Below are 26676 nucleotides of genomic sequence, written 5' to 3'. Positions count from 1 at the left end.
TTTTTTATTTAATTAAAAACCTATATTATTATATAGGTAAATAATAATAAATATTTACATATATATATATATATCGCTTTAAACATTAAAATGGCTAAGAAATCAATAATTAAAGTCATAATTTGAAATTAGATTAGAATAATGATATTAAGTCAAAGTCAATTTTATTATCAATAATTTTTTTCAATCACAAGCATTTTGAAATGCGACTCTGGGGGGTACATAAAGATCGCTTTCATTTCAATTTTTTTGAAACAATGTATATATATATTTTTTTTTTCTTGACAATACAGAAACAATGTCACGAGAAAAAGAAAACATACTTTCAGTATATGAATAATTTCTTTTTGAAATTTTTTTTTTTTTTTGTTTCATGATTTCCACAAACCGATTTTTAATATTAAATTGATTTTAAAAATACATAATAATATAATATGATAATGTGTCAAGAAGCACGGGAGAAGTCACACTGGAGATATTATTTTTTTTTCTTAAATAATTTAATTAGTCTCGATGATTATTTAATTTTTTTTTTTAATTCGCACAATTAGCTTTTAAATTAATCGCAAATATTTATAATTTTTCGTGACATTGAATTTTTTTAAAAATATTTTCGGGGATTTGAAAGAAATGAAGAACAGAAAAAAAAAACGATAAATGATACTAATCAGTTTTATGAGTTTTCCTTATTGGAATAAGTTTAATTCTCTTCATAATTACTTTACAATTACAATTTCTTGCTTTACAAATTTGATTTGATGCCTTAAAACAAACAAAATTTAAAAAAAAAAAACATAAAAGGAAATAAAATCATTCTCATCAGTATCACTTACGGTCTCTTATTTAATATTATATTTTCTACATATATAAAAAATATAATTGTAACGTTGAAACATAAAATATAGTCGACGTTTAAATTTCATGACTCTTAAATTCATAACGCGAAACTATCACCATCGTTTATTTTTCAAAAGGGAAATACAATAATTCACGTGACACAAAAATAATTCTAATTTCGATTAGTTTTAGTTTCGATTTTGAAAAACCTGTTAAATTTTGCCCCTCACCAAAAAGAAAAAAATAATTTATAGTTACGAAAAGAAAAAAATTTTAATTTATGGCACGAAATTCGCTATCACATAAGAAAAAATATTGCATTTGCGTGAAATATATATAATACTCAGATTATAATTAAAAAGTCAGTCTAATACGAAAAACAGCATAAATTGCTCAATGCAAATTAATATACATTATACAAAAAAAAAAAAAAAAAAATAGATCTTACAAGATAAAGATATTACTTCGAAAGTACATTATTATATAAAGGATTTTTTTTCGCCTTCGGGACTGAATTTATATATATATATTTATATATAATAATAAAAATATCTATTTCGGATGGCAGAAAAAAATCTTCACAGATACGGGAAATAAATTTATATCCAATATAAATTTATCAATTTATTAGAATTAGTTGCCTGCAATTTTTATGGCACTTTTTTTTTATTATTTTGAAAAAATTTAATTTCCTTTTTAATGTTAATTTAAAATATAGTAAATTATAAATATATATATTAGAAAATGTATGGAAAACATTTTCAAAAAGCTTTTGCTTTAAAATGAAAATCGTTTCAAAAATTTAACCTTTTTTTTTTATTTCAGTGCTATGAACATTGATAGCAACTTTTTCTAATATATTTTTTTTTTTCTAACTCGATCGCCTAAGACTCTTTTTTTAAACCTATATTTAGAGAGTTTAATAGATCACTGTTAACGCGTAAACTAAGAAACATTTCTACAATTTTGCCAATGCAGAAAAAAAAACATTTTCTGCAGGCTGGAACATTGATTTTAATCCTAGATAACGAATTTTCTCAATTTTTCTTTTTTTACTTAGATTAATTAAATTTTTATTTAATTAAATTTTTAAAATTGATATTTTTAAAATCAATAGTTTCTCATAAAATATATTTTATAACAGAGAGAAACATGGAGATTAATTATCGCCTAATAAATAATAAATATATATTATTCAAATTTTCCCGAATTTGAATTGTGTAAAAGAAACAAAAAAAAAAAAAATAATAAATAAAATATAGAAGAAAAATTGGAGAAATTTCGTTTAAATAGGAAAACTAATAATCACATTAGTGAAGAATATTTAGTTGACCATTGTTGGTGGTATAAATCATTCCTTGACCGGGTTGTGGTACCCATCGAATGCAATTTAAACTTATATGTCCAGTTGTTTCCCTATTATTTTGTAGCAATTCCCTTAATAGAATCATATTCTCCTTTGTGTCCTTCATATCAATATCGTTTCCACCGGGACTTGGATTCCTCCAATTGAGATAATTTTGTCTATCATCCTCGGGATGTGGCGCATTAGGATCGCGACGATAAATATTACGTAAATTTGGCGCACCTTGTACATAAACAACTGTTCGACTACATGAATGTGTACGATCGAAAATATTGTAATATTTCGAATCGGACGAGTCAACGGTGACTTTTTTCTCTGTTTCGGGTTCACGATTAACGAGTTTGTAAATTAATGCCATTGGCAGTGGCCTTGTTGGAATATGAATTCTTCTTGATCCAATTCCAACGAGAAGATGTTGTCCTGCCGGTGACATTGACAGTGAAACGACTGTTTGATCAGTTACTGTTGAATAAACTCGTTCTCCCAAATTTTCCCATTGTAAACTGTAGACTCCTAAAATTTAAAATAATTAATAATTATATATTTAAATAATTTTGATTATCGTTTAAGTTAATTATTAAATTATTATCAATATTCGATTTTTTCTTACCAAGAGTGGTAGTAGCGTTGATTCTTCCGGATGGTAACGCAGTTGCTAACATTGTTCCGTCAGCGGAAATGTCGATACTTGCATCATTGTGTATTTTACATTCTCGTACAACAACATTTTTCTCGGCTAAAAAAAATATCTTCAATTATAAATTTGAAAATTGCAACATTGAAAAATTTATTATTCTATATATAAATATTAGTTTTGAATTTTTTTGCAAATTTTCTTCTATTTTCTAAAAATTCACTCACGATTTGTAATGTCCGGAATTTCACCGTCAGAAAAATCCCAAGCCTGAACACGATAATTTGGAATTTCCAAACCATTAAATGATATGCCAACAGGTACTTGATCTGTGAATAATAATAATAAACACAATTAAGTTTTTTTCTTAATTAATTTGAAATAAGAAAAAAAAATGTTCTTTTTACCTCTTATATCAACATCATCGCTATCGTCATTACCCGGATCTTGTCCACCACTTCCGTCTCCTCCGCCGCTACCACCGCCATTTCCACCATTAGCAGATGATCCATAACGTTGACTTAAATATCTCGAACCCCTCCAAGTAGCTTGAGCCAGGAACCATCTTCTTAATTGTGGTGATAAAACTTGAAATCCACCCAAGTCCTGAAAACAAATTTCTTTTTTCAGATTTTTGAAAGATACAAATACAATTATAATTTTTATTTAAACGAATAAAATAAATTGTAAACTTTGTTGGAATTGTTTCGTAACAAAATTTTTAAATCACCTGATTGTTATTAAATGAAACTTTACTGAGATAAATTTAATTTATTAACAATTAGAAAAAAAAATATTTAACTTACCTGATTTCTATTTCCAAAATTCGATGTACTAGGTCCCGCCTGTTCATTATTAGAATTACTATTTGTATTATTTGAACTCTCATTATTATTTTGCGTGGAATTTGGTAAATATGAAGGTGGCGTATGCGGTGGTGTTGGCGGTGCAACTTGAACAATGGGCACATTAAATTCATGACGATTAGTCGTTGCCGAGGATGAAAGTAAAGGATCTCTGTCAAAAATAAGAGGACGACTTCTTGAGACAAGATAAGGTGGTCGCGGTAAATATGCATAATCTCTATCGGGCGCTGGTCGATTTCTTCCATAATGATAATCATGTCTCAATTGATGAGTTGATCTTGCGAGTTGCTCTAAACGATGACTAATATAATAATTTTCCTCATGTCTATGACGTATCATTCGTAAAATTTCACGTCTAAATGTTGAATCGGAATATCTCAAGGGACCTCTTCGCGATAAAATTAAATGTATTGGCAATGATGTTTGCAAAAATGAACTCGCAGTTCTTCCCTCACCATCATTATTACTAATTCGTTGACGATCATTCGACTCATTATTATTATTACGTCGTTCATATTCCTCATGTATTCTTATTAGATCTTGTGAAAGACCCAATAGAAAATTATTCCTCGAACCAGAATCATTATCCAAATGATTATTACTATCCAATGATCTATTTGATGGTCGATCATTATTATTGTCATTACGATTATTTTGTATTCTCTCAACGATACTTTGAACTTCCGCTGATAATGCATTTTCCGAGGAAATATGATTCACATTTTGATCACCAGAATTTTCATTTATTGGTTCAGGCGTTCTTGAACTACTCGCTGTATTTGTTTCCGTGAAATAATTTGATTCCGTATTTTGTGATGTTTCTGGACGAGTGGAATTTTCCGCTTCACGGGAAGATTCATTTCGTTGTTCATTATTGCAACAGGGAATATGAAAGAGTGTTCGCAGTTCCTCGAGAATATTGAGATAATTTCTTGATTCTTGATCTGGTGAAGAATCGGTATTATTGGATTGTGAACGATCTCTTGTTTCGCTTGGTGCATTTTCCTCGCGTACATTATTATTTTCAAACGAATCATTATTTGTTCGATTGACATCGGAACGATTAGCCTCTGTTTGTAAGCCATTATCGATTCGACTGTTTCGTCGTTCGTTAACAATATCGGGAGTGGGAACAAAAAAATCTGAATTAAAAGGTCCATATTGACTGGATTCTAATTCGCGTCGCGTTGTCACCAATTGTTCGATTAATAAATCAGTTAATTGAAGAGCGAGATGAAGTAGAACATAGACCTTGAAGATTTGCTCGTAAAGAACGTTGCTTTGTGCACCATTGCCGGGTCTATTTTCCTCGAAAAATTGCGTGAGACTCTCAACCATTAAACTAAGAACCTCTCGTGCTCTTAGACGTGTGACTTCGCGAATTTGCTCCATTTCTTGATTTTCTGTATTATCGCGTGTTGTTTCCGATTGTCTATCACTATCGGAACTACGATTAATTTCGCTATTTCGCGCTAATGCTCGTTGTTGTCTAACCAATGATTGTAGACGAACAATCATTGCTTGAAGTGATTCCGATGTGTTTTGAACACGATTTCGTTCAGTGTTGTTATTATTATTATTATTATTATTATTATTACTGTTGTTGCTGTTGTTGTTGTTGTTGTTAGTCGTGTTACCGTTTGTCATTCGCGAGTCACGTGAATCATTTCGTCGAATTGGCCACGGTCGTCGATGCTCGTAATGTCGGAAAGGATTGAATTGAGTTCTTGAGCCACGTTTCATACTCCTTGGACCGAGAGACAATAATCTTGGTCGTCTGAAAAAAATGGGATAATTATTTTTACAAATAAAAAATGACAAATAAAATTAATATATTTTTTAATTTATCAAACCTGATATACATTCTGCGTCCGTATCGCCAGACTCTTTGGTACGTATATAGTTTTCCTCGATTATTTGAATTATTTGGCGACGAATCCATTGATAATGCCGAATTTGAACTCTCAGATGTGCTCTCATTCTCAGGATTAGCTGACGAAGTATTTGGAGAATTTCTTAATGTTCTCGATGAACTTGGACCGTCATCATCGTTTAATGATGATTCAACAGAATCGAGAAGTTGCGTTGTCGATGGAATATTTACACTTGCCGATAAATTGGAAATAAAACTTGCAATACTCGGTAGTTGAACAGTTGCGTTACTTGTCAAATTCGAATATGTATGATCACTCATAGCATTTGGTTGCGGTTGTGGTTCATCGAGATTAATTGGTGAACCAGACCAAGTTTCACGTTCACGTAATGCTTTCAATATTTCTAAAAGACGATTATTTCGTCTCATACGTCGCATTTCCGATTCCGTGGGTAGTAAATTTGATAGACTAATGTTTGTCGAATTTTGATTCGAATCGGGCGTTCCACTTTGTGAGGGAGTTTTAGGAATTTTTTGCCCTGTACTTTCTGCTGCTGCTGGCGTTGATGAAGATGATGATGGTGATGATGATGTGGACGGTTGAATAATAATACAGAATACCGTTTTATTGTCCGCCTCGTTGCTCTCGCGTTTATAATTTTCAATGAGGGTTTTCTTGAAATTTTTCGCCGACTCGTTGTTTTGTGTTTCATTGGAACTTGTGGAACTTTGTGAATTTGAGGAAGAAGCAGATGACGTTCCACTTGTGGAAGGTTGTTGATCAGCATTTTCACCTTCAACTCTCACAGTTACGTGAAGATTGCGAATTTGCCGTAGTAAATCCTCCCATGTTCTTCGAACTTGTTGAAGTTGTACAATCTCTAATCTAGCACTGTAAAAAAAAAGGAAATTATAATCAATGAAAAAGAAAAAATGGAAATAAGAAAACTCACCGACATAATCGTTCCATATTATCGATGTATCTGCTGAGAAGTGGAATTCCTTGACGAACGCCAACATTATCGGTGAGAGTGTGATTTTGCGAGAGAATTCGATTAATTCGTCGATTTCGTTCCTCTTTGATTCTTTTGGCTTCGGGATTAATTCCCTTTCTAATTGGTGGTTGTCTTCGTGAATGACGTGGTTCATCGTCATCTCGTGAATCATCATTTCTCGATGTTGTTGCTCTGGCTTCAGATTCCGTTCTATTGTCATTTTGAGCGCTATTACTGGCAGTTGTTTCCTGAGATGATTCCATTCGCCTTGCTTGATTTTCACGGAGACTTCTAAAAGGAAATAATGGCGGTTGCTCATAACGTGTGGAATTAATCGAAATTGGCGAAAGTTGATTTCTATCAGGATTTCGTGATTCTGAATTTGTATTTCTTCTACCATTCTCGTTTGAAAATTCATTATCACTGTCCCTTGTTGAGGGATTTAATTGTATCCATCGGCTGGTCCATCTTTGAAAACTTGAATTTGGATTTAAATTATGATCCTCTTGATTCGAGTCGGAATTACTGTTTTCCTCGAGTAACCAATAGCCATTCTCTGATTGTTCACGTGCAATTTCAGCTGCTGTATGATGACTCGATAAATTATTGTCAGTTTGATTTGATTGCTCTGAATTGAGACTACGTTTAAATGAATCGAGAGCCATTCGTAATTCATAGGTGATCATACTTAATGTTCTTTGGTTCCTGTCGTTATTGATGTTTTGATCAGTTGGTGAATTTTCATTTTGTTCACTTTGATTTGTTGTTGGTTGATTGGAATTTCTTGTTTCCGGTGGAATTGTGGAATTTTGCGTTTGCGATTGCCTTGGAATGCTCGGTTGAAAGGCGGATCTTGAGCTTACTGTGAAATTAGAGGTGCCAAAAAGTTGTGATCGAACTTCGTTGAAACTTTCATCACTGGACGGTGAACTGTCTTCTAAAAAATAAAAAATGTAATTAAATTTTTTAAAAAAATTTTTCTTTTTTTGTTACTTACCAGGAATATCAATTCGAGCTCGCGAGTTGGAATTGTAGTTTGGATACCAAATATGAGAACCTTCGCGTCGACGTCTTCTTCTTGGTGGTTCATCATCCGTATCTGTATCGTCGACTCTTCTTCTATTTGTCCTTGAGCTTGATTGCGTTCTACTTCTATTGTGAGATGAATTTCCTCTATTTCCTTCCCTTGGTGTTGATCGACTTGTAGACGATTCTCCTAGATCATTAAAATTTTCCAATATATTTAAAATTCTATCACTAACTGATCGCATTAGATTTCTCCTACGAAATATAAAATCATCCCTGAATGATGTCATTTCATTTCTTAATTCTTGAAAAACATTCTCCTCATTCTCCTGCTCGCGATTCTCTTGATTTTCTTCAGTTCTGCCACCGGGAACTCGATTACTTTCATCATTTCTGTTTCTATTGTCTTCGTTTCTGTTTGTCTCCCTTGTTGAACTACTCTCTCCATTTCTAGAAGGACGCAAAGTGTTATTATTAGATAACATTGCAGAAATAGATTCGAGATAATTTAATTGTGAAGCCGCTGTTGCCTGATTGGGACGCAAAACACCATTTGTTGCCAATTCATCGCGTAGAATTTCAATTCGTGAACTTGTATTTGTGAGTTGTACTTCAATATTGTTGAGTGCTTCAATTTCATCATTGAGCGCATTACGAAGAACTTGAAGACCTGAATTGCTACGATTGTTTGAATGCAAAAAAAGTGTTGTTGTATGAGCTCTTAAACGTTCGCGTAATTTTTGTAATCTCGCGAGACAAGCACTATTATTCACGGCTGTTGCATTTAATGCTTCTCGAAGAATTTGAAGTGCCGGCTCTATTTCCTCTTGCTCGGCCCCTGCCATTAAAACACGTTGATAACGTTGAAGTTTTTCTAAATTTGTATTATTCGCCTGTGCACTGTAATTTAACATACTTCTCAATATCGAAGCTGATGTTTGTGTTGCTAAATAATAACGACTCGATTCCCTTGTTTCCGTTGATTGCGAATTTGTCGATGATTCTGGCGCGTCCATTGGATCTGTTCCACGATCAATCTAAAAAAAAAAAATATATATATTCAAATTTAAGAAAGAAAATTTTTGATAAATTACAATTAATCTTTTTGATAAACTTACAGTATCTCTATTTCGAGAGATATCACAATATCTTCGAACTATTGATTGATATTGATCGACTAAAAATTGATAACAAAGATTTAATCTACGCTCAGTTTCTGGGCCATTATTACGAACCATTCGTTCATTTACTTCGGAAAAAATATTTTGGAATCGTTCCGATAAATTCATGAGATGATCGTATCTTAGGGGATTTTCGATATTTGAGAAATTCGGATGAAGACTTGAGAAAAGTGATGGATTTCGTGAATTATCAGATGCTGATGGTTCTCCATTGCTATTGTTATCGTCAACAGAGGAACGATTTTCATTTCTCAATTCATTAGTTCGCTGATTAGAAGTTGCATTTGTATTTGGAATTTGCTCGGGAATTCTCTCGATAACTCGATCGGATTCAAGATCAGAAGCCGTGCTATTTGAACGAAAAATTGTCATTGTCGTGGGTCGTCTTAATGGTGTAGAAACTACCGGTACCGTCACGTCTCTGAAATTTTTTTAACAAAATAAAAATTAATTAGTTTTTGAAAATTATTTTTTAATTGGGAAAATTAAATGGTGCAACTAAGAGACAAAAACAACTATAAACGTTAAAAAAAAAAAAAAACAGTAAAAAAGCAGAAAGTATAGTTTCAAAAATTTTCATTAGTTTTCTATTTTCTACTACAATAATTAAAATATTAACTGATAGAAAAAATTAATGTGCAAAGAAATTAAAAGAAAGCCATGCTGATAACCTTAAAAAAAACCTTTGTAAAAGTCGTGGATCGTATTCGGTTGATTGATTTCTTCTAATATTTCTCCCATCAGTAAAAGGAATTCTTTCGTCTAAAACATCTCGATATCTATTTGATCCCGGCATCATTCCATGATTCCAAAGATGAAGTGGCGATGAGGAATGATAATGAGAAAAAGGCTGAGAAATTTCGAACTCTTGTGATCTTTCTCGAACAAGTCTAAAATAATTATATTAATAATTTTTAAAAATATTTTAATAATTATTTTTCCAAAGAGAAATTAATTATTATTTTTTCTTAAACTTACCGGGGAATAGATCGGTACAATTGTTCTAAAGGAGGACGATCCCATTGTGTTTGAGGTGGGAGGACGTTCGCAATTCCTGTGATTAGTTTTCTTCCTAAATTATCAAAAGCAACATACCTACGACAAAAATAAATATATTATTTATTAATTCGGCAAAATTAGAAAACTATTTTAAAAAATAGAACTCATAATATAAATATAATTTTAGTTAAATCTTCTACAGACCTAACTCTTTCTTTCACGTGTTTTGTTTCAATAACGGCAAATGGTTCAGACTGACTCCAATCCCAAAAATGAACTTCATTGAATGTTGCGATCACAAGTAATCTTTCGGAAGGATGAAATGCAAGTGATGCGATCACTGTTTGACCATCCGAGTTCCATACTTCACTTCCTCCCTATTTCGCAAAAAATGAAAAATAGAATTTTTTTTTCCATTAATGCTGGTAAATTTAAAATAAATTAATAAAAATAAGAAAATATTGTTTCAACTTACACTGAGGTCCCAAACTCGTACTTGACCACCTAAACATCCGGAAGCTAAAATTTCACTCGAAGACGGATGAAATGCAATACACCAAGGAGTTCGAGGATGTCCCGAAAGTGTTTGGATATTTTTACCCGTAGTGAGGTCCGTTATGTAAATATTATGATTCCCGTGCGTTGAAGCGACTTTTGTACTGATAAAAAAAAAAAAAAAAAGATTCAAAAAATATTAGTAACTTTAAATTTGTCAAAATAATGATTTTTTTTTTAAATATACTAACCCATCCGGACTAAAGACCATTAAAAATGATCCCCTCGGAACGCCAGGCAAGTCACATTTCTAAAACAAAAATTGATTTAATTATTTATTACACTGCTAATTGAAAATAAAACAAAATTAATTTAATTAAATATCAATCTAATTACCAATTCCTTGTGGTCTTTGAGTACAAGATTTGTTTCAGCAATTGGCTCAAGCTCCTTGGTACTTGTTTTATGTGTTGTTCTCAATCCAAAATCTCGAAGCATCAAATTTCGAAGAATATTTTGGGACTGAGTACAGTGAATCATGTCCCGTTTCTTTTTTTGTTTTTCCATTTGGCTGAAATTGTGTTTACATTTTTTTTTAACACTCACACAATAAAATTGTCATTAAATTCAAATAAAATTATCATGATAATTTTTTTTATATATATTTATAAATCAATTGAATGTATCAATGTAAATATAAATAAAATACAGTAAAGTAAAAATGAATAAATACTACGATAAATAATTTTCATATTTATCCATTAACTGTTGAAATCAGTGGAAATTAAGAGAATAAAAATTAACAGATACCTCATTAGCAGCTTGACAAAATTATTTCAAAAAGCTAATCACTGAACACAAATATCGTAAATAAACACTCGACCTTGTTATTTTTTTTCTTATTGTAATCAAATATCGCATTATTCTAACAATACATCACTTGCACTTTCAAAGTAAAATATTGTTCAATCACAAAGCAAAGATTTTCTAAAAAAAGAAAAGTAGGAGAGAAAAAATTTTCAATCTTAAAATTTTTCAAATAAATTGGGTGTATCTCAATTTTTAAGATGTGTGAATATATATACATACAATCGTGTAAAAATAATCACCCAATACATACATCTACAAGTGTCAAGAAAGTATCTTTTGTAGAGAATTGTTCAAGAGGGCAAACATGGTCGTTTATTCGTTAGATTATTCACAAAATCGTTACTTTCAATCATGATCTTTATAAAATTGTTCAATTGATTTATTCACATAATTTATTAAATTAATATACAAAAATTATGTGTAAATGTAGAAGAATTTAATTAATGTGGAAAAAAATTAAGAAAGATCCTCCCTAAATATCTACGTCGTAGATGAAGCGTCCAGTGACATTTATTTATCTCTATATTATGTTAATGCTGATGCTTATACTCACTTTTGATTATTAAACCAATGATATAGGATGTAAAATATAATTTAAAGTATTTTTTGAATTAATAAAAGTCTTCTACACGACATATTTTAATAAATAACTCCCGTTTAGAAATGTATGAACATAAATGTAAGGAACTGTCGGTAACTATCTCTATTTATGAGATGTTGATGATAACCTTTAAATATTGACCGTCAGGTGGCGACAAACGATTGTTTCTTTCATTTGTCCAGTGATTCTCAATATAGAAGTTTTCTCTCTTGCCATTGTTCAATCTAATTTTTTATTTAAACAAAAAAAGTTTATTAATATTTTTATTATTAGTTATTTTTATTACTAGAAATATTATTCTAGAAGTTGTAGTAATTTTCTTGGTATCATTTATATTCAATTGTCGTTGATTTTGCCATGCGTGACTGTTTTGTTCCGCTTACCGGAAAATCTTCAGATTTTTTTTCTCATTATTGTTAATAATAAATATTCCAGTATTCTCAAAATTGTTGAATTAGTTAGAAAATATAAGAATTAAAATTGGAATGATGGAGAATATTTAAAGAAAGTGACCAAATATTTTGCGCATGATTTTGAGGTTAGAAATGGCGCCAAGAGAAAACATTCCCAATTGCAATAAAAATTGTTTATTTTGATAAAAATCGGTAATTTGATGTTTTTTTTTTTAATAATATTGATATATACCTGTAATTCTAGGTTATGTTATATATGTTAAATGATTGAAAATCATTTTTTTTTCTTTGTTAAAAGTTTCCGATAAATTTTTGAGGATTTAAATTTGTTCTTTTTTCAGTGAATATTTCTTTTATTCTATTTATTATTCTTTTATTTTTTGTTTCAGTAATTACAATTTTTGCTGTACATAATGGAATATTGAAAAAGGACAAAAGGTCACAAATTTCAACAAAGATTGCAAAATAAGTAAGTTAATTGTTTATAAATTTTTTTAAAATCGATTTGACTAAAAATTACAATTAAATGAAAGAATATTTATTATTTTAAAACAACATCGAATAAATTTATTTTGTCAATTTATTTATTTCATGTGTTTTCAGATAAATACGTTTTATTTAATTAATTAAAATAATGTGTTTTTAAAATAACTTAAAAATAATTTAGAAATTAAAATTAAGTAAAAAGATTTTAAATTTTTGATAAATATAATAGCGATAATTATAATTAATATTTATTTAATAAAAAAGGCAAAATATTCTTTCATTTAAATTTTAAGCAAATTAAAATGTTTTATTGTATTCTCAAATGTTTAATACTTTAGATGAATATATACACATATTTTTAATATGTATTTGCAAAAAAATTTTGATTATGACATAAAAAATGATAAATTTGAGGAAATCGATTTACGAATTTTGTTTCTCGTTAAATATTAAATGAATATTATTTCAATTATTTAATATTGTCTTGTTAAATTTTTTATAAGGTTTCAAGATAAATATTTATATGTATTTTATGAATACATATATATATATGTTTCATTTCTATTCCCATGACTTTCGTTTGTGATTGTGATAGCGTCTGGTTGGCGGTCGTCCAAATTATCGACCTACACCACTAGCTCTATGCGAATGCGTTTGGCTGCGTTGCACTCCGAAAGACTCGCGCATTTGAATCAAGGGTATTTTCTCTTTCTGGTATAAATATATATATATACGTATATATGTGCGTACCAATACAAGTGCATTTGTTTCACATGAAAAGAGCCCTGACTCCCCCATACAAACGAGCAAATGCAAAAATCAAACTTTTTTCTTTACTTTCTTCTATTGTTGACTTATTCAAAAAAAAAAAGCAAATAATATAGAAAACCACAATTCGTATTTTTATATATTATATAAAATTATGACCAAAAAGGAGATGGTTTAAATTCAACTCACGTAAACAGAGAAATTCACATTAAAAGTCTCGAAACTTTAAATACAAATTTGAATTTAATTTAGACAAATTAAAATTATTTACCTTTTAGTGAGACAATGTAAATTGAAACTTGATTTCTATATTTTTTTTGTAATATTAATGATTAATATAAAAATTAAAATATAAATAATAAAAATAATATTAAATATAATAATATAATAATTATATTAAGTTTTAAAAAATAATTCTAATTTCTTCTGAAATATTTATAATATTCTGTTTAATTTTTTCAAATTATTGTTCAAGGAAAACTGCTTGTGTCGACAATTTTAAAGGAAACTCGATTTCAGGCGTAACTTCTTTTTGACTTTCCTGTTTTTTTTTGGTTTTACATATATATATATGTATTTGGTATCCTTTTGAGGAGCTTTCAATCCTCATTGATTCTCTTCTGAAACTATTCACCCGCGTAAGCGGGAATATGCAACGCATTTATGTGGAAAAGCTTAGCCGCATCTCATTTCATGAAATTGAAATTCGTCTGGACAAGAAAGTTTTATCCTTATTATACAGATAGAATCTTCAGCAAAAATATATTCAAACTCGTCGTAGGATTTTTATATCACGAGAGAAACAAAAACAGATCATTTATTTGCGAAAACGCATTTTTCTTGAAAGGAGAGAGAGAGAGAGAAAGAAGGACATTTGTTTTCGTTTTATAAACTAATGTTTTCATTTACTTTGAGTGTATATACGCATATTTGTTTCGATGAATTTTTTAAATTCTCTATTTTGAAATTATAAGCGAAGAAGAAAAATGTTTCGTAAATATATGAAAAAGCGGATGAGGGGAACGAAAAGGACGAAATATTCATGATGGGTTATACAAAAGGACGACGAGAAAAATGATAAAAAAGAAAATGGAAATAGAAAGGACTTTTGTAATGCACTGTGTCAAATTTTTAAAATTGATACAAAATGAAAATTTGTTTTCTATAGTGTTAGAAAATTAAAATCCAAGGTTCAAAATATAAAAAATTGTTCAGTTAGAATTTTTGATTTTTTTATTAATACGAAAATATGGGACTATTGTTCCTTATATTCTCGACTCGGATAATTAGATATTATTGATTGATCCTTCAGTCTCTTGTTTTTTTTTTCTTCTTTTTTTTTTAAATGAGGTTGATTATGTGCTCCTTTATAATTTCGTTGCCCTGGCTTGTGTGTCAGCATAATTTCGACCTAAAACTTAAGAACCGCGACAAAGCGTAGTAGTGCAATTAATTGAATCTTCTTGTTCTCGAGGATTTTCTAGGTGGCTACTTGAAAATATGAAAAAAAATTATAGCATGTCTGCTAAAAAAAAAATGAATAACAATTGCGAATACGATGGGGAAAAATGTTTTTTTTCTCTCTCTAAACTCAATATTGGGCATTTAGTTTCGAAAATTTTGTAAATTTAATTGTTTGGAAATTATTGTCAGTTTATTCTAATTTTATATTTAAGTACAAAAGAAATTATATAATAATAAGATGCTTGGTCTGTCCTTCTGTCCTAACTTGAAGTTGGCCTTTTCTGATTTCACGTGTTTTTTTTGAATAGTAATCTTATGACGTGTCAAATTTTGACAATTCTTTTTCTCATTTTTGCCAAAGTTGTATAATTGTGTTTCCAAATTTCGGAATAAGTTTCTTTAAAATTCCAAATTCGAAAATTCAATTCACGAAGCTGAAGTACACAACGTTTACCAACGAAATTTTTTTTAAAGTTGTATATTGATTCAAAAATTCTATACAAATACAAAAAATTTATGATGAGAAAAAAGATGCGCCAGGAAATTTTGTACAAGATAGTAATTTGAAAAAAATTTATTTTTAAAAATTAATTTTTAACGTACCAGGGGCCAACAAATACCTATTAAATATTAATTATAAGAACACAGGCCTTGAATCAACTTAAAGACACAAAAAAAGTCGTTTCAGTCGATTTATATTCCAAAAAAAGTGGATTTGTTTTTTATTTTAACAAAAATATTTTACAGATTTTTAAATAAAAAAATTTTTTTTTAATAATAATCCTTTTCGAAGGGTTAAAGTTGAAATTTTTAGAAATAATTAAATTTTAAAAGATATTGTTAATTTTCAAAAAATTATTAAATTTTACAGAACTAAAAATAATTTATTAAACAATTTTTGGAAAACATTTTTTAAATTTAATTAAATTTTCAAAGATTTAAATTTGAGATTTTTGAAATTAATTGAAACTTTAAGTGTTTTGTAATTAAAATTTTAGATGATTTCACTAAAAATTTATTAGAAAATCCGGACAAAATACAATAATTTGAAAATCATTTTTAATTGAAAAATGGTTTCAGATAGTTGAAATTTCAAAAAATATTATTAAAATAGTTAAAAATAATTGAATTTCCTTAGACTTATAATTGAAATTATTAAATTTCAAAAAAAAAAAATTTCGATGGAAAATTTTAGAAATAATTAAATTTTAGATGCTTTTAAATTCAAATTATTGAAAATTCAATTAATTTTGAATTCAAATTTTTTGAGAATAATTAAATTTTATTTGATTTTAAATTTGGAAAACAATTGAATTTCAGTTCATTTTGAATTGAAAGTAATTGATTGATTTTAAATTGAATTTTTTTTTAAATAATTGAATTTCAATTAAAATTTTGGAAAATAATTTTATTTTAGTTAAATTTTAGTTGATTTTGAATTTATTTTTAGAAAACAATTGAATTTTAGTTGATTTTGAATTGAAAATTTTGAAAATAATAGAACTTTAGTTTATTTTGAATTGAAATTTTGAAAAATTTTGAAAATATTTGAATTTCAATTAAAATTTTGAAAAATAATTGTATTTTAGTTAACTTTTAGTTGATTTTGAGTTTAAATTTGGAAAATAATTGAATTTTAGTTGATTTTGAATTGAAATTTTTTAAAAGAATTGAATTTTAATTAATTTAGAATTTAAATTTTTGAATAGAATTGAATTTTAGTTGATTTTCAATTGGAATTTTAGAAAATAATTGAATTTCAATTGAAATTTTGGATATTAATTTAATTTAAGTTCATTTTTGATTGAAAATTTAAATAATTAATTTTGAATAGAAATTTTAGTTGATTTTGATCTGGAATTTTAGAAAATAATTGAATTTCAATTGAAATTTTGGATAATAATTTAATTTAAGTTTATTTTTGATTGAAAATTTAAATAATTAATTTTGAATAGAAATTTTAGAAAATAATCGAATTTTATTTCATTTTAAATTGAAAACTTAGTAAATAATTAAATTTTAAATTGAAAATTTTGGATAATTATTGGATTTTTAATTGATTTTGAATTAAAATTTCGGATAATAATTGAATTTTAGTTAATTTTGAATTGAAATTTTTAAAAAATAATTCAATTTTATTGTGATATTTTTTTTAAAATTATAAACAATTGATAATTTCATAAAAATTTTAATTGAAAAATAATTTTGATATAATAGAATTTGTGATGTATTTCATTAAAATTATTAAAAATAATTAATTTAGTGAAGAATCATTTTAGTTTAAAATTTGATAAATAATTGAATTGAAGAAGATCTACATTTTATACTAAAATTTTATATTTTATTTGTATTTTATTTACATTTTTTTCAAATGTAAAAAAAAATGTCGCATTTTATTAAAATAAGTCGAAAAAAGTCGTATTTTTGAAAAAAGTCGGAAAAAGTCGTATAATCCGAGGCCTGTAAACATATAATTTTCATTATTATCATTTAATATGTAATAATATTCTAATAAATTAAATTATTATTGATAATATTAATCTTTAATTTCTTTATAACAAACAATTAAATACTCAGTTTGGCGCGCTTGCGCGCGTTTAATTTTGCTAGTACTAAATAAAAATCTTATAAAATGAATTTTAATTAATTTTCTTTTTGCAGATTCTATCCTCAATGGCTTGTTGTGTCACGTACTTCAAAGATAATGGCAAAAATAAAAAAAGGACACAGAATTCACACAGACTTTTTAGAACACGGTCTATTTTGACGTTTATTTTTCACATTTTCTGAATGGAAATTTAACTTGAAAGTAAGGATCTCCGAGGATTATTCAGTTTGAAAAAATCTCCTTGAAGCTAAACATTCGTTATTAAGGTAAATATTATAATTTATTGGAAAAATTTTATTACAAAAAATTTAGTTGTATTGTTTTTTTTTTAATTTCATTATAATTTTTTAAAAATTCGGTTTTTTTAATTTGTACAATACAATATGCTTGAGTAAAAATAAATTTTGGGACAATAACAAATTTTTATGGTACAACAAAAAAGTGTTTTCATTATAAATATATGGTATAAATATATATATATATATATATATAGATGCATGTATAAGGTATTGCTGATAAATTGTTAAATCTAGCGTATTGAGCATGGACGGAAAGAGGATGAGGGAGAGAGACGGATTTTGATCGTGTCTGCGGCTGATCGGATTTATTTCAGGTCCTGGTCGATCAGACAGTTATGTGATATTTTACACGCAAAGGACATAAATTTCCCAACATTAAATTACCTCGTTAGTAGCCAATTTTCTGGTAATTAATTTTAAAGTTTCCGCGTGTATACATTAGTGATGAATTTTTGACAAATTTCATCCGCGGTCAATTTCGTATTGTAACTAAAATATTTTCAATTATTACAATTATAGAATTTTTAATTTTATCTATTTTTAAAATAAAATTAAAACTGTTTTATTTAAAAAAAAAAAATTATTAAAAATTTAATGAATAATTTAGAAAAAAAAGTACTAAAGACGCGATAATATGGATAAGTGCCATTGGAAGTTAGAATCAAGTTTATAAAGTGGGTTACACGTTGCTAGGTTTATAGCTTATTAAATGTAGTATGAAAGAAGTTTTTGAACACATTGAGCTGAAAAGCATCCGATTCTGTCTTATCTTCTTCGGTTGCTCGACTCTCAATTCAATTTACAAACAATGGACAAGATGCAGTGCACCACTGTCGGTAATGCGCCCCAGTTTCACTTTGCCAATAATTATTGTCTCGGTCGCAAACAAATGTGTATTTTAGGAAACTTCGGTTATGCGGAAACGAGATTTTAGAATTCGTGAATTATATACATATATGTACATATTAAATCTCCCATTATATTTATATAGGAAAAAGTTTATTTTTAACTTGAAATCAACTTCATTGAACAAAAATTGAATATTATTATTATTTAGAAAATAATTTATTTTGAGTTTTAACTGAATTTGTAATTTTTCAGTTAATGGACGTGAAAGATTTAGAAAAGCGTCAACAGAAGTGGTATTTGGATCTTCGAGAAAGAGGTCCAGAAGTGACAATACTCAGAATCACCACCGACGAGGGATTCATCGAATGGTGAGTCGTTTTTTCTTTTTATTTACTGTTTGAGATGAGTCGATTTTTCTTTTTTAATTTGATGAAATTAATTTATAATTTAAAAAATTGGCGATTTAACCCTACGGTCTTTTCATCTAGACGATATTTAAAGTAAATGAACAGTTATTATTTTTTTCACATATTTATTATGGAGGAAAATATAATTGAGAATTTAGAAATTTATTCGGGATTATCAATTTTATTGCGTGTATTGCTTTTAATGACTGGTTGAAGACTAATCATTCGCAGGTAACTTAATCGTCGTTCTCTCTCTTGTTCTTCAGTTGTGATTTTGTTTAGTAGCAGGGGTCCAGTGATCATCATTAAAATAGCTCCTAGAGGTGCAAGAAACACAACGGCAACTACAGATAGTCGGACAATTTCAGTTGCTAGTTCTATATCTCCTGCATTTTCCTCATTCCTTGCCTGTTCTAATGCTAATGGTGCCAGGGCAGCCTAGCAGAAAATATCAAATAGTGACTGTAAAAACTCTGATATAAGATAATTTCTGTTTCATTGAATTTTGTTTGTAACTTTACTTGAAGTGTTCCTTTCGGCATCCAGGATAGAGCAATAAAAATTCGTTCTTTATAGGTGAAATGAGTTCGGAATGTTGATAGAATAACGAAAAGACTTCGTACCTAGGAATTAGGTGATAATTTCAATTCAAATTAAATAAAAAAAAAAAAGTCTGCAATAAATAGAATTTTTACTAACTATTAATCCAATTAAAATGCAAACAATGTAAAGACCAAATCTTCCAGAAGACCAATCGTGAAAATCAATATCAGCGCCAATAACACCAACTAATATCGGTTGCATGAAATGCCATATGATTGAACTGGCTCTTCTAAATGGTGCAAGCTACACATAATTAGTTATTAAAATTCACTATAAATGTTGATATTTCATTTACTGATTGTTTAATAATTAGCAATTAACAATAATCAAACACAGGAGTGTTTGTAAAGAACAGTATAGGGAAATTTACTTAATTGATTATGAAACGTTATTTCCGATAATTATATATCAAAATTTACAATTCATTCTATTGACAAAAGAATTATAATTTTTTTTTGTATTTTTTAATTTTTCATTATATAATTCTTTTTTATCTTTCTTTATAATCGACTTAATATCATATTTTTAATGATAGTAAATATTTTTACGTAAAAAGGACGATAAAATTTAATAGTTACGTCAAACGATGCCGATAAGATTCGCCATCCTGACGACGCGATAAATGACATAATGACCGATGCGAGAAATCCTCCGCCAGTCACTGAAATTTTCGATATTATAAAGCAAAACATCAATGAGCTTAGCGCTAAGCAAGTCAATCGAAATTCGGTTGCATATTTCTGAAATAATAAAAAACTAAAAATAAATTATAAAAAAAATAATAATATTAATAAATAATAATAATAATAAAAATATTACTAACTAAAAAATATGAATTTAATCAAATTATATTTATATTGTGTCAGCATATATTTTCGATATACTGATCAATATAATGAATCACGGAAATTCCGGCGAGAGAGGAAATGACTTGTTTTTTTACAACATTGGAGAGAAATACTCTATATATATATAATGTTATATACGTACGTGATTGCGATGCGGAAAAAATATGAAGAGCGTGCCTAGAAAAGTTCCAGCGATAATGGCAAGTAGAAAATCTCTTATTCCTCCAGGGATATAAGACCACCATTCTGTTCTGAGTTCATCTGCCACATATTATTAAAATTTTATTATCTCTCGCCTTAGTTGCACTTGGGGAAATTCAAAAAAAGAAAAAAAAAAAAAATGTTTATTAAACTGAAAAACATATTTTTCCTCTCTGATTTTTGATCAAATCGATATTAATTTAATACAGTTGACCTGTTTTTCTCCGCGTTAATTTTTTTTCAATATATTGAATTATAAAAATTAAAAACACATGCAAATTTATCTAAAATTCATTATAATTTCTCATTTTTAGTGCATTTTTGAAATTTATAATACACTGAAAAAAAAAAAATTTATTTGATTCAAATACCGGTGTATTTGGTTATTATCAAATAAATATTTACTTGAATCAAATATTTCAGTATTTGAAGCAAATACCATTTATTTGATTCAAATAAGAAATATTTGATTCAAGTAAATATTTATTTGATAATAACCAAATACACCGGTATTTGAATCAAATAATTTTTTTTTCAGTGTATCGAATTTCTATTCATTAACCGCACTTGATAAATTTAATATTAAAAGTTAAATAATAATTAAATTTTATTAATTAAAATAATTATTAAAAAAAAAACTTCTGACTTGAAATACAAACCATGGCTAAAAACAGTGGAATAACAAAAGGCATATAGAGCAACAATATGCACATCATCAATCGATGTTGCTGTACAAAGTAAAGACGCCATTCCTTTATCTTCTCCATATCCACGATCAGCTAACGCCAAAATACAATTGACAGTCACAACTGGTGACATACAGGCAATTATTGTTCTAAAAAAAAAAGAAAAAAAAATTAATTCGCCAATTTTTTTTTTCTATTTACAATAACAATGAATATTATCAAAAAAAAAATATACCCAGCAAGAAATGACCAATTCCATGGTAATTGAAGAATAAATTTACCACAAACACCAACAGCCAATACTTCCATAGTGCAAGGTACAAAAGCCAGGATCATGAGAAAGAATGGATGTTCCCTCAGTGGAGATGTAGTTAATTGAAAACCAATTCGAAGTGTAATAAAGGCCATACAAAATGTTCGAATTTTGGCAGTTGTTGTTGTACCAAATTCCTCTTTCATATTAAATAAATGTGTATTACGAATAATAATACCAGCCATTAGCATTCCAAAAACAGGCGGTATATGTAAATAGGGAATGTACGTTAATGACCATCCCAAAAAATATGATGATAAAATTATTATAAATAAACCAAACATATTACCGCCTGGTAACATTAGTTCACCAAGAATACAATAGAGAAGTACATATGTGATTAATACAAGAATAATACAAGTTTTTATCCAAAATAAATCGGACCATATTAATTGTTGATTGCCACATTTTGATATTGGCTGTGTTACTAATTTTTCACGTAAAAATGGACAACAACATGTTATTCGATGACAACATGTTTCTTCAGGATTCTCCACATTGGGTGGACTAAAAAAAAAAAAGAATGTATCTTATTAATAAATAAAATTATTGTTATTTATTAATAAATGTTATTAAAAATAGAGGTGAAACATAAAAAAAAAAAATTTCTACGTGGGGATAATTACTCTTCTGGTACGAAACGTTGGAAATATTCTGTATTTCTTCTGCCGCTGGCCTCATCAGTCATTTTTTTATTTGAATCCATCAAAGCGGAATTTTCGATTCGTTAATATTTTGATAATTAAATAGGTTAATCGACTAATTATAGACGAAACAGCAAAGTTTACTCACAACTCAATAAAAAGCAACTGAAAATATATATAAAAAAAACTAGTAAAATATCCAATTTAAATTATATTCAATCATTAATTTCCATACTTAACCTAATAAATAAATAATAGTAATTAATAAAAATAATTAATAATAATAATAATTAATAAATAATAAATAATAAAATAATTTCCAAACAAAAAAATTATAATAATAATTAGTATAATTATTATTAATAATAATATTATAGTTAGTATTAATTTATATATTTGAAAAAAATAATAAATTTATCATAGCAACTAATAATTTTTTTATAAACAATTAGAAAAATAATTAATCTTACTAAAATTATTTTTGTGTGCACGAATTTTGAAATTCCTATTAATTTTTGAAATTATGTTTTTCTTCATACTATAAAATGATAGAATACCACATTATAGAAAATTGAAAAAAAATGAAAATTATCTGCCATCAAATTAGAGATTGATTTAGTGCCACGAAGTTGGATGCAGATTGTTAATTGAACTGTGAAAACATCGTATTGCATTATATATATATATATATATATATTGGTTACTAAAATAACTGTGTTCACTCGATTTGAAACTAATTATACGGATCGTAAACGAAGTAGAAGGGTCTTCTGTCAACATTTTAAAATAAAAAAAAAATTTATATTTTATATACACTAATATACGTGAATTTTAGCCACTGCAGTATTACTCTATATATATGTCACTGTAAAGAAGATGAAAGATGTATCGTTAAGAATTTTACAATCTTGCGGGTTACAAAATTTTATCGTCAATTCTATATATATATATATACGGTTTAGAGTCAATTTGTCTAAATTGTACACTTGATTTTGACGTTGAAAAACTATTTCACCTTTTCATGTTTAATAAATTACCAAGAAATAAAGTTTCATTTCGTTGAAAAACTCAAAAAAAATCGGTAAAAAATTGTTTTCAATTTATTTAACTAATTTTATTAATACACGGTGCGCCAGAAGGTGATTTAAATAAAAATGAATTGGCGCTTAAAAATTCTTTTTGATTATGATTCTTAGATTTCTCAATAGTTTTTAAAATCAGTTTACGTGCCCGATTTAAATAAAATTGAGTTTTTATATAAAAACAGTTTTTTATGGGGAATCAGAATTTATTTAATCTAATAAATACTGTAATAAATGATAAAATAATTACTTATTTTCAATTTTACATATAAATAATTATATTGCTGTAGTGTTTGTGTCCGATTTAAAAAAATTAAATTATAATGTTAAAAGAACGATTTTAAGAGTGACAAAATTTATTTAAGAGAGACGAATGATCTCTGAAATTTTTTGGCAAGAAGAGACCTTTAATTATTGCTCTATAAAAACGGCACTAAACGTGAAAATGATAAACATTGATTTTAAAATACTTTCTTCTCGAAAGACGGACACTTTTTATAAAAGCAGCTAGAGATCGTTATCTTATATAAATTTCCTAAATCCGAAAGATTATACGAATCCATACAAAAACACGATTGCAAAACGAAAAGTAATATAATCACAGGTACATTACCTCCTGCCGCCGTCAGATGGCAGCAGCATGCAGGGCGCACAAAGTCGCAGCTGTTATTAGATTACTTTTCTACTTTTTGTTTTGCAACCATGTTTTTCTATGGATTCGTACAGTCTTTTGGATTTAGGAAATTTATAAGATGAGGATTTTGGCTGATTTTGTTAAAAGTGTTCGTTTTTCGAGAAAAAAGTATTTTAAAATCAATACTATTTCACGTTCAGAGCGATAATAATTAAAGCTCTCTTCTTGCCAAAGAATTTCAGATACTGTTCGACACTCTTAATGCATAAATATAAAAACGAAACAAGAAAATAACTTCATTGTTAATAAATTTATATGAACCCAAATCTAAAACATCTATTATCTATATGCATATAAGTATACATTAAATAAATTCTGGTTCCTCATAAAATACTATTTTTAAATATTTAAAACCCAATTTGTTTTAAATTGGGCACGTAAGCTGATATTAAAACCTATTCAGAAAAGTTTTTTATTCATCTTCAAAAAGAATTTTTAAGTGCCAATTCATTTTTATTTAAACCTTCTTCTGGCGCACCGTGAATATTTTTTGTAATATTCAAAAAAAAATTATAGACCAAAAAAAGAAATAATTTTGTTCATTTTAGGCACATACAAAAATAATTTAAATTTTAAAGAAATTATTATTATTATTTTTTTTTTATTAATCTAATTTAATTTTGACTTTAAATTAAAAGTATATAAGTTTAATTTTATTTAATAATGATTTAAAATTCGTAAATGATACACCTTCATACAAAATATATATAGTTACAAATAATTGAGAAATTTCTGAAGAGAAAACTTTGGGAGATCCTGACGAAAATTGTTTAAGGAGAAAAAAAAACTTGACACAGTTTTGCAACAAAGTTTTCTTGAAAATTTCATTTTAGGAATGATGGAATTATTCCACAACAGTGGTGACCCAAAAAAAGAATATTTTGTCCTCATTTCTCTGTCCATCGTTTTATAAAAGAAAGAGAGAAATTTCTTGATGCCGAAATTATTGCATTTGCCCTGTGAGATGGATGCGCAATAGTGGGAGAAGGAAAAATAAAAAGAGAACTGGCACACGAGAGAAAATGTCGGTTGATAGAAAAGAGATTTTTGCTTAAATTAAAGAGAAAAAAAATAGGGGTGGAGGAGAAAGAGAGAGAGAGAGAGAGAAAGAAAATGGTAAAAGACTGTGTGGCTTGAGTTGAGAATGACTGCGAGAGTAGGGGAGGGGTGCGTCAAAGGATTCCAGAGATATTGAATAATTCCTGGTTTCTCTTATATGAAATATTTCCGGGCAGTGCTCAACTTTCTGGGTCCAGTCACCTGTAAGCTCAGAACTTTCTTTCACAAAAGTAATTTTATCGTCTTTTGATGAAAATTGTGTGTTTTTTTTTTAAATGGCACATGAAAAATGGAGTTTACAAAAAAGGAAATGATTTTGAAACGGTTAAAAAAATGTTATTTAAATTAATAAACATTAAATAAAACAAATTATAATTTTAAACAAAAAAAAATTCAGTAACACTGGGAGGATTCGAACGCACGACATATACAAAGAATTCACATTTCTTGACGCCTTAACGACTACTGCTACTGCATTTTAACCAAAAATGAAAGTTTTAATTTTAGTTTATTTTTTTCTTTTTTTTTTTAATTAATGGAGAGTTTGAATTGCCTGTTTGTAGAAATAGAAAATTTTCCATTTGCGTTTATTATATAGTATTTGATATTCATAAAGTTGAAGATAGCACGAGGTTTAAAAGTAGTTCTAACTAAAATTTTGAAAAGACTTTATGTGATCCCTCATCCTTTCTATAACTTTCGTACATTTCTAAACTTCTCTCTCTCTATATATATATATATATATATATATATATATATATATATCCAAGAAGAAGCCAGCTTTCCTCTATCTTTGCTACTTTCGATAAAACGAAAGTTTTAATTGACTCGAATGTCTCTCGACGATCCTTGGGATAAACGATCATCGGAAACGCCTCATTTTGAGAACTTTTTTTTTCTACCCCCGAAAACAGAAAGCACTCGTAATTGGAAGGTTTAATATTGAAGTTATAGAATAAAAATTACAGTACTGTAAAATCTGGCTCTATTTTTTTAGAATAAATATTTGATATTTGAAATTAATGAAAAAAAAAAAAAACTGATAACGTTGGGGGGGGGGGGATTCGAACGCGTGACATATAAACTTAAATCTAATGCCTTAACGACTGCGGCTAATGCAAACTCGGGGTGATTGGGTTTTGTCAATCGGCATTAAATTGTTTTTTTTTTGTCAAATTAAAATAAATTAAATCTTCTAAAATAGTTTTTTAAAATTATAATTCATGGATTATAGAATTGAAAATTGTATATTTTCTGCGCGCGCCAATACGGAACCTGCATCTCGTTTTTCGTTCTCGTCGCGCAATCCTACCCCCTTTTCACCCTATTTTCTACCCTTTGCCTCCATCCTCCGTGCCTCTTTGCCCCTCGTCTCTCAGTACATCCGCACTCAGTTTACGAGTGATACTCGTCGCGATCGTGTTAAAATTTTTTCATATTTTTGTGTAACTATCATATATATAAAAAAAATTCTTATCATATATTAAACACCTTTTTGATCATCAACAT

General features: G+C 27.9%; 2 protein-coding genes across 4 annotated transcripts; both read right to left on the bottom strand.

The window, feature by feature from the left end:
• Positions 1 to 147: 147 nt before the first annotated feature.
• LOC127277406 (probable serine/threonine-protein kinase DDB_G0282963) lies at positions 148 to 11836 on the bottom strand. Of its 2 annotated transcripts, none has more exons than XM_051298514.1 (16): positions 11696 to 11836; positions 10669 to 10843; positions 10524 to 10582; positions 10253 to 10436; positions 9982 to 10154; positions 9757 to 9873; positions 9450 to 9668; positions 8716 to 9199; positions 7569 to 8634; positions 6530 to 7508; positions 5557 to 6468; positions 3644 to 5480; positions 3245 to 3443; positions 3065 to 3166; positions 2814 to 2939; positions 148 to 2716 (listed from the first exon to the last, which is right to left on the bottom strand). In XM_051298514.1, the coding sequence occupies exons 2-16, from the start codon at positions 10837 to 10839 to the stop codon at positions 2148 to 2150; spliced, it is 7197 nt and encodes a 2398-aa protein (XP_051154471.1). In that variant the 5' UTR covers positions 10840 to 10843; positions 11696 to 11836; the 3' UTR covers positions 148 to 2147. The 2 variants fall into 2 exon arrangements, with proteins under 2 accessions (XP_051154471.1, XP_051154473.1); XM_051298516.1 differs by having other exon boundaries at positions 9462 to 9668.
• Positions 11837 to 19167: 7331 nt separating this feature from the next.
• LOC127277230 (sodium/hydrogen exchanger 9B1-like) lies at positions 19168 to 22951 on the bottom strand. Of its 2 annotated transcripts, XM_051298150.1 has the most exons (10): positions 22803 to 22951; positions 22315 to 22497; positions 21978 to 22195; positions 21611 to 21827; positions 21349 to 21524; positions 20631 to 20749; positions 20219 to 20380; positions 19737 to 19883; positions 19559 to 19660; positions 19168 to 19475 (listed from the first exon to the last, which is right to left on the bottom strand). In XM_051298150.1, the coding sequence occupies exons 2-10, from the start codon at positions 22392 to 22394 to the stop codon at positions 19200 to 19202; spliced, it is 1497 nt and encodes a 498-aa protein (XP_051154107.1). In that variant the 5' UTR covers positions 22395 to 22497; positions 22803 to 22951; the 3' UTR covers positions 19168 to 19199. The 2 variants fall into 2 exon arrangements, with proteins under 2 accessions (XP_051154107.1, XP_051154106.1); XM_051298149.1 differs by having other exon boundaries at positions 21611 to 22195.
• Between the last annotated feature and the right edge of the window lie 3725 nt (positions 22952 to 26676).

Source organism: Leptopilina boulardi, unplaced genomic scaffold (assembly GCF_019393585.1).
Source record: "Leptopilina boulardi isolate dan_hultmark-lab unplaced genomic scaffold, ZJU_Lbou_2.1 LbouV2_165, whole genome shotgun sequence".
NCBI classification, from domain to species: Eukaryota; Metazoa; Arthropoda; class Insecta; order Hymenoptera; family Figitidae; genus Leptopilina; species Leptopilina boulardi.
This window is presented reverse-complemented; position numbering and strand designations above follow the sequence as displayed.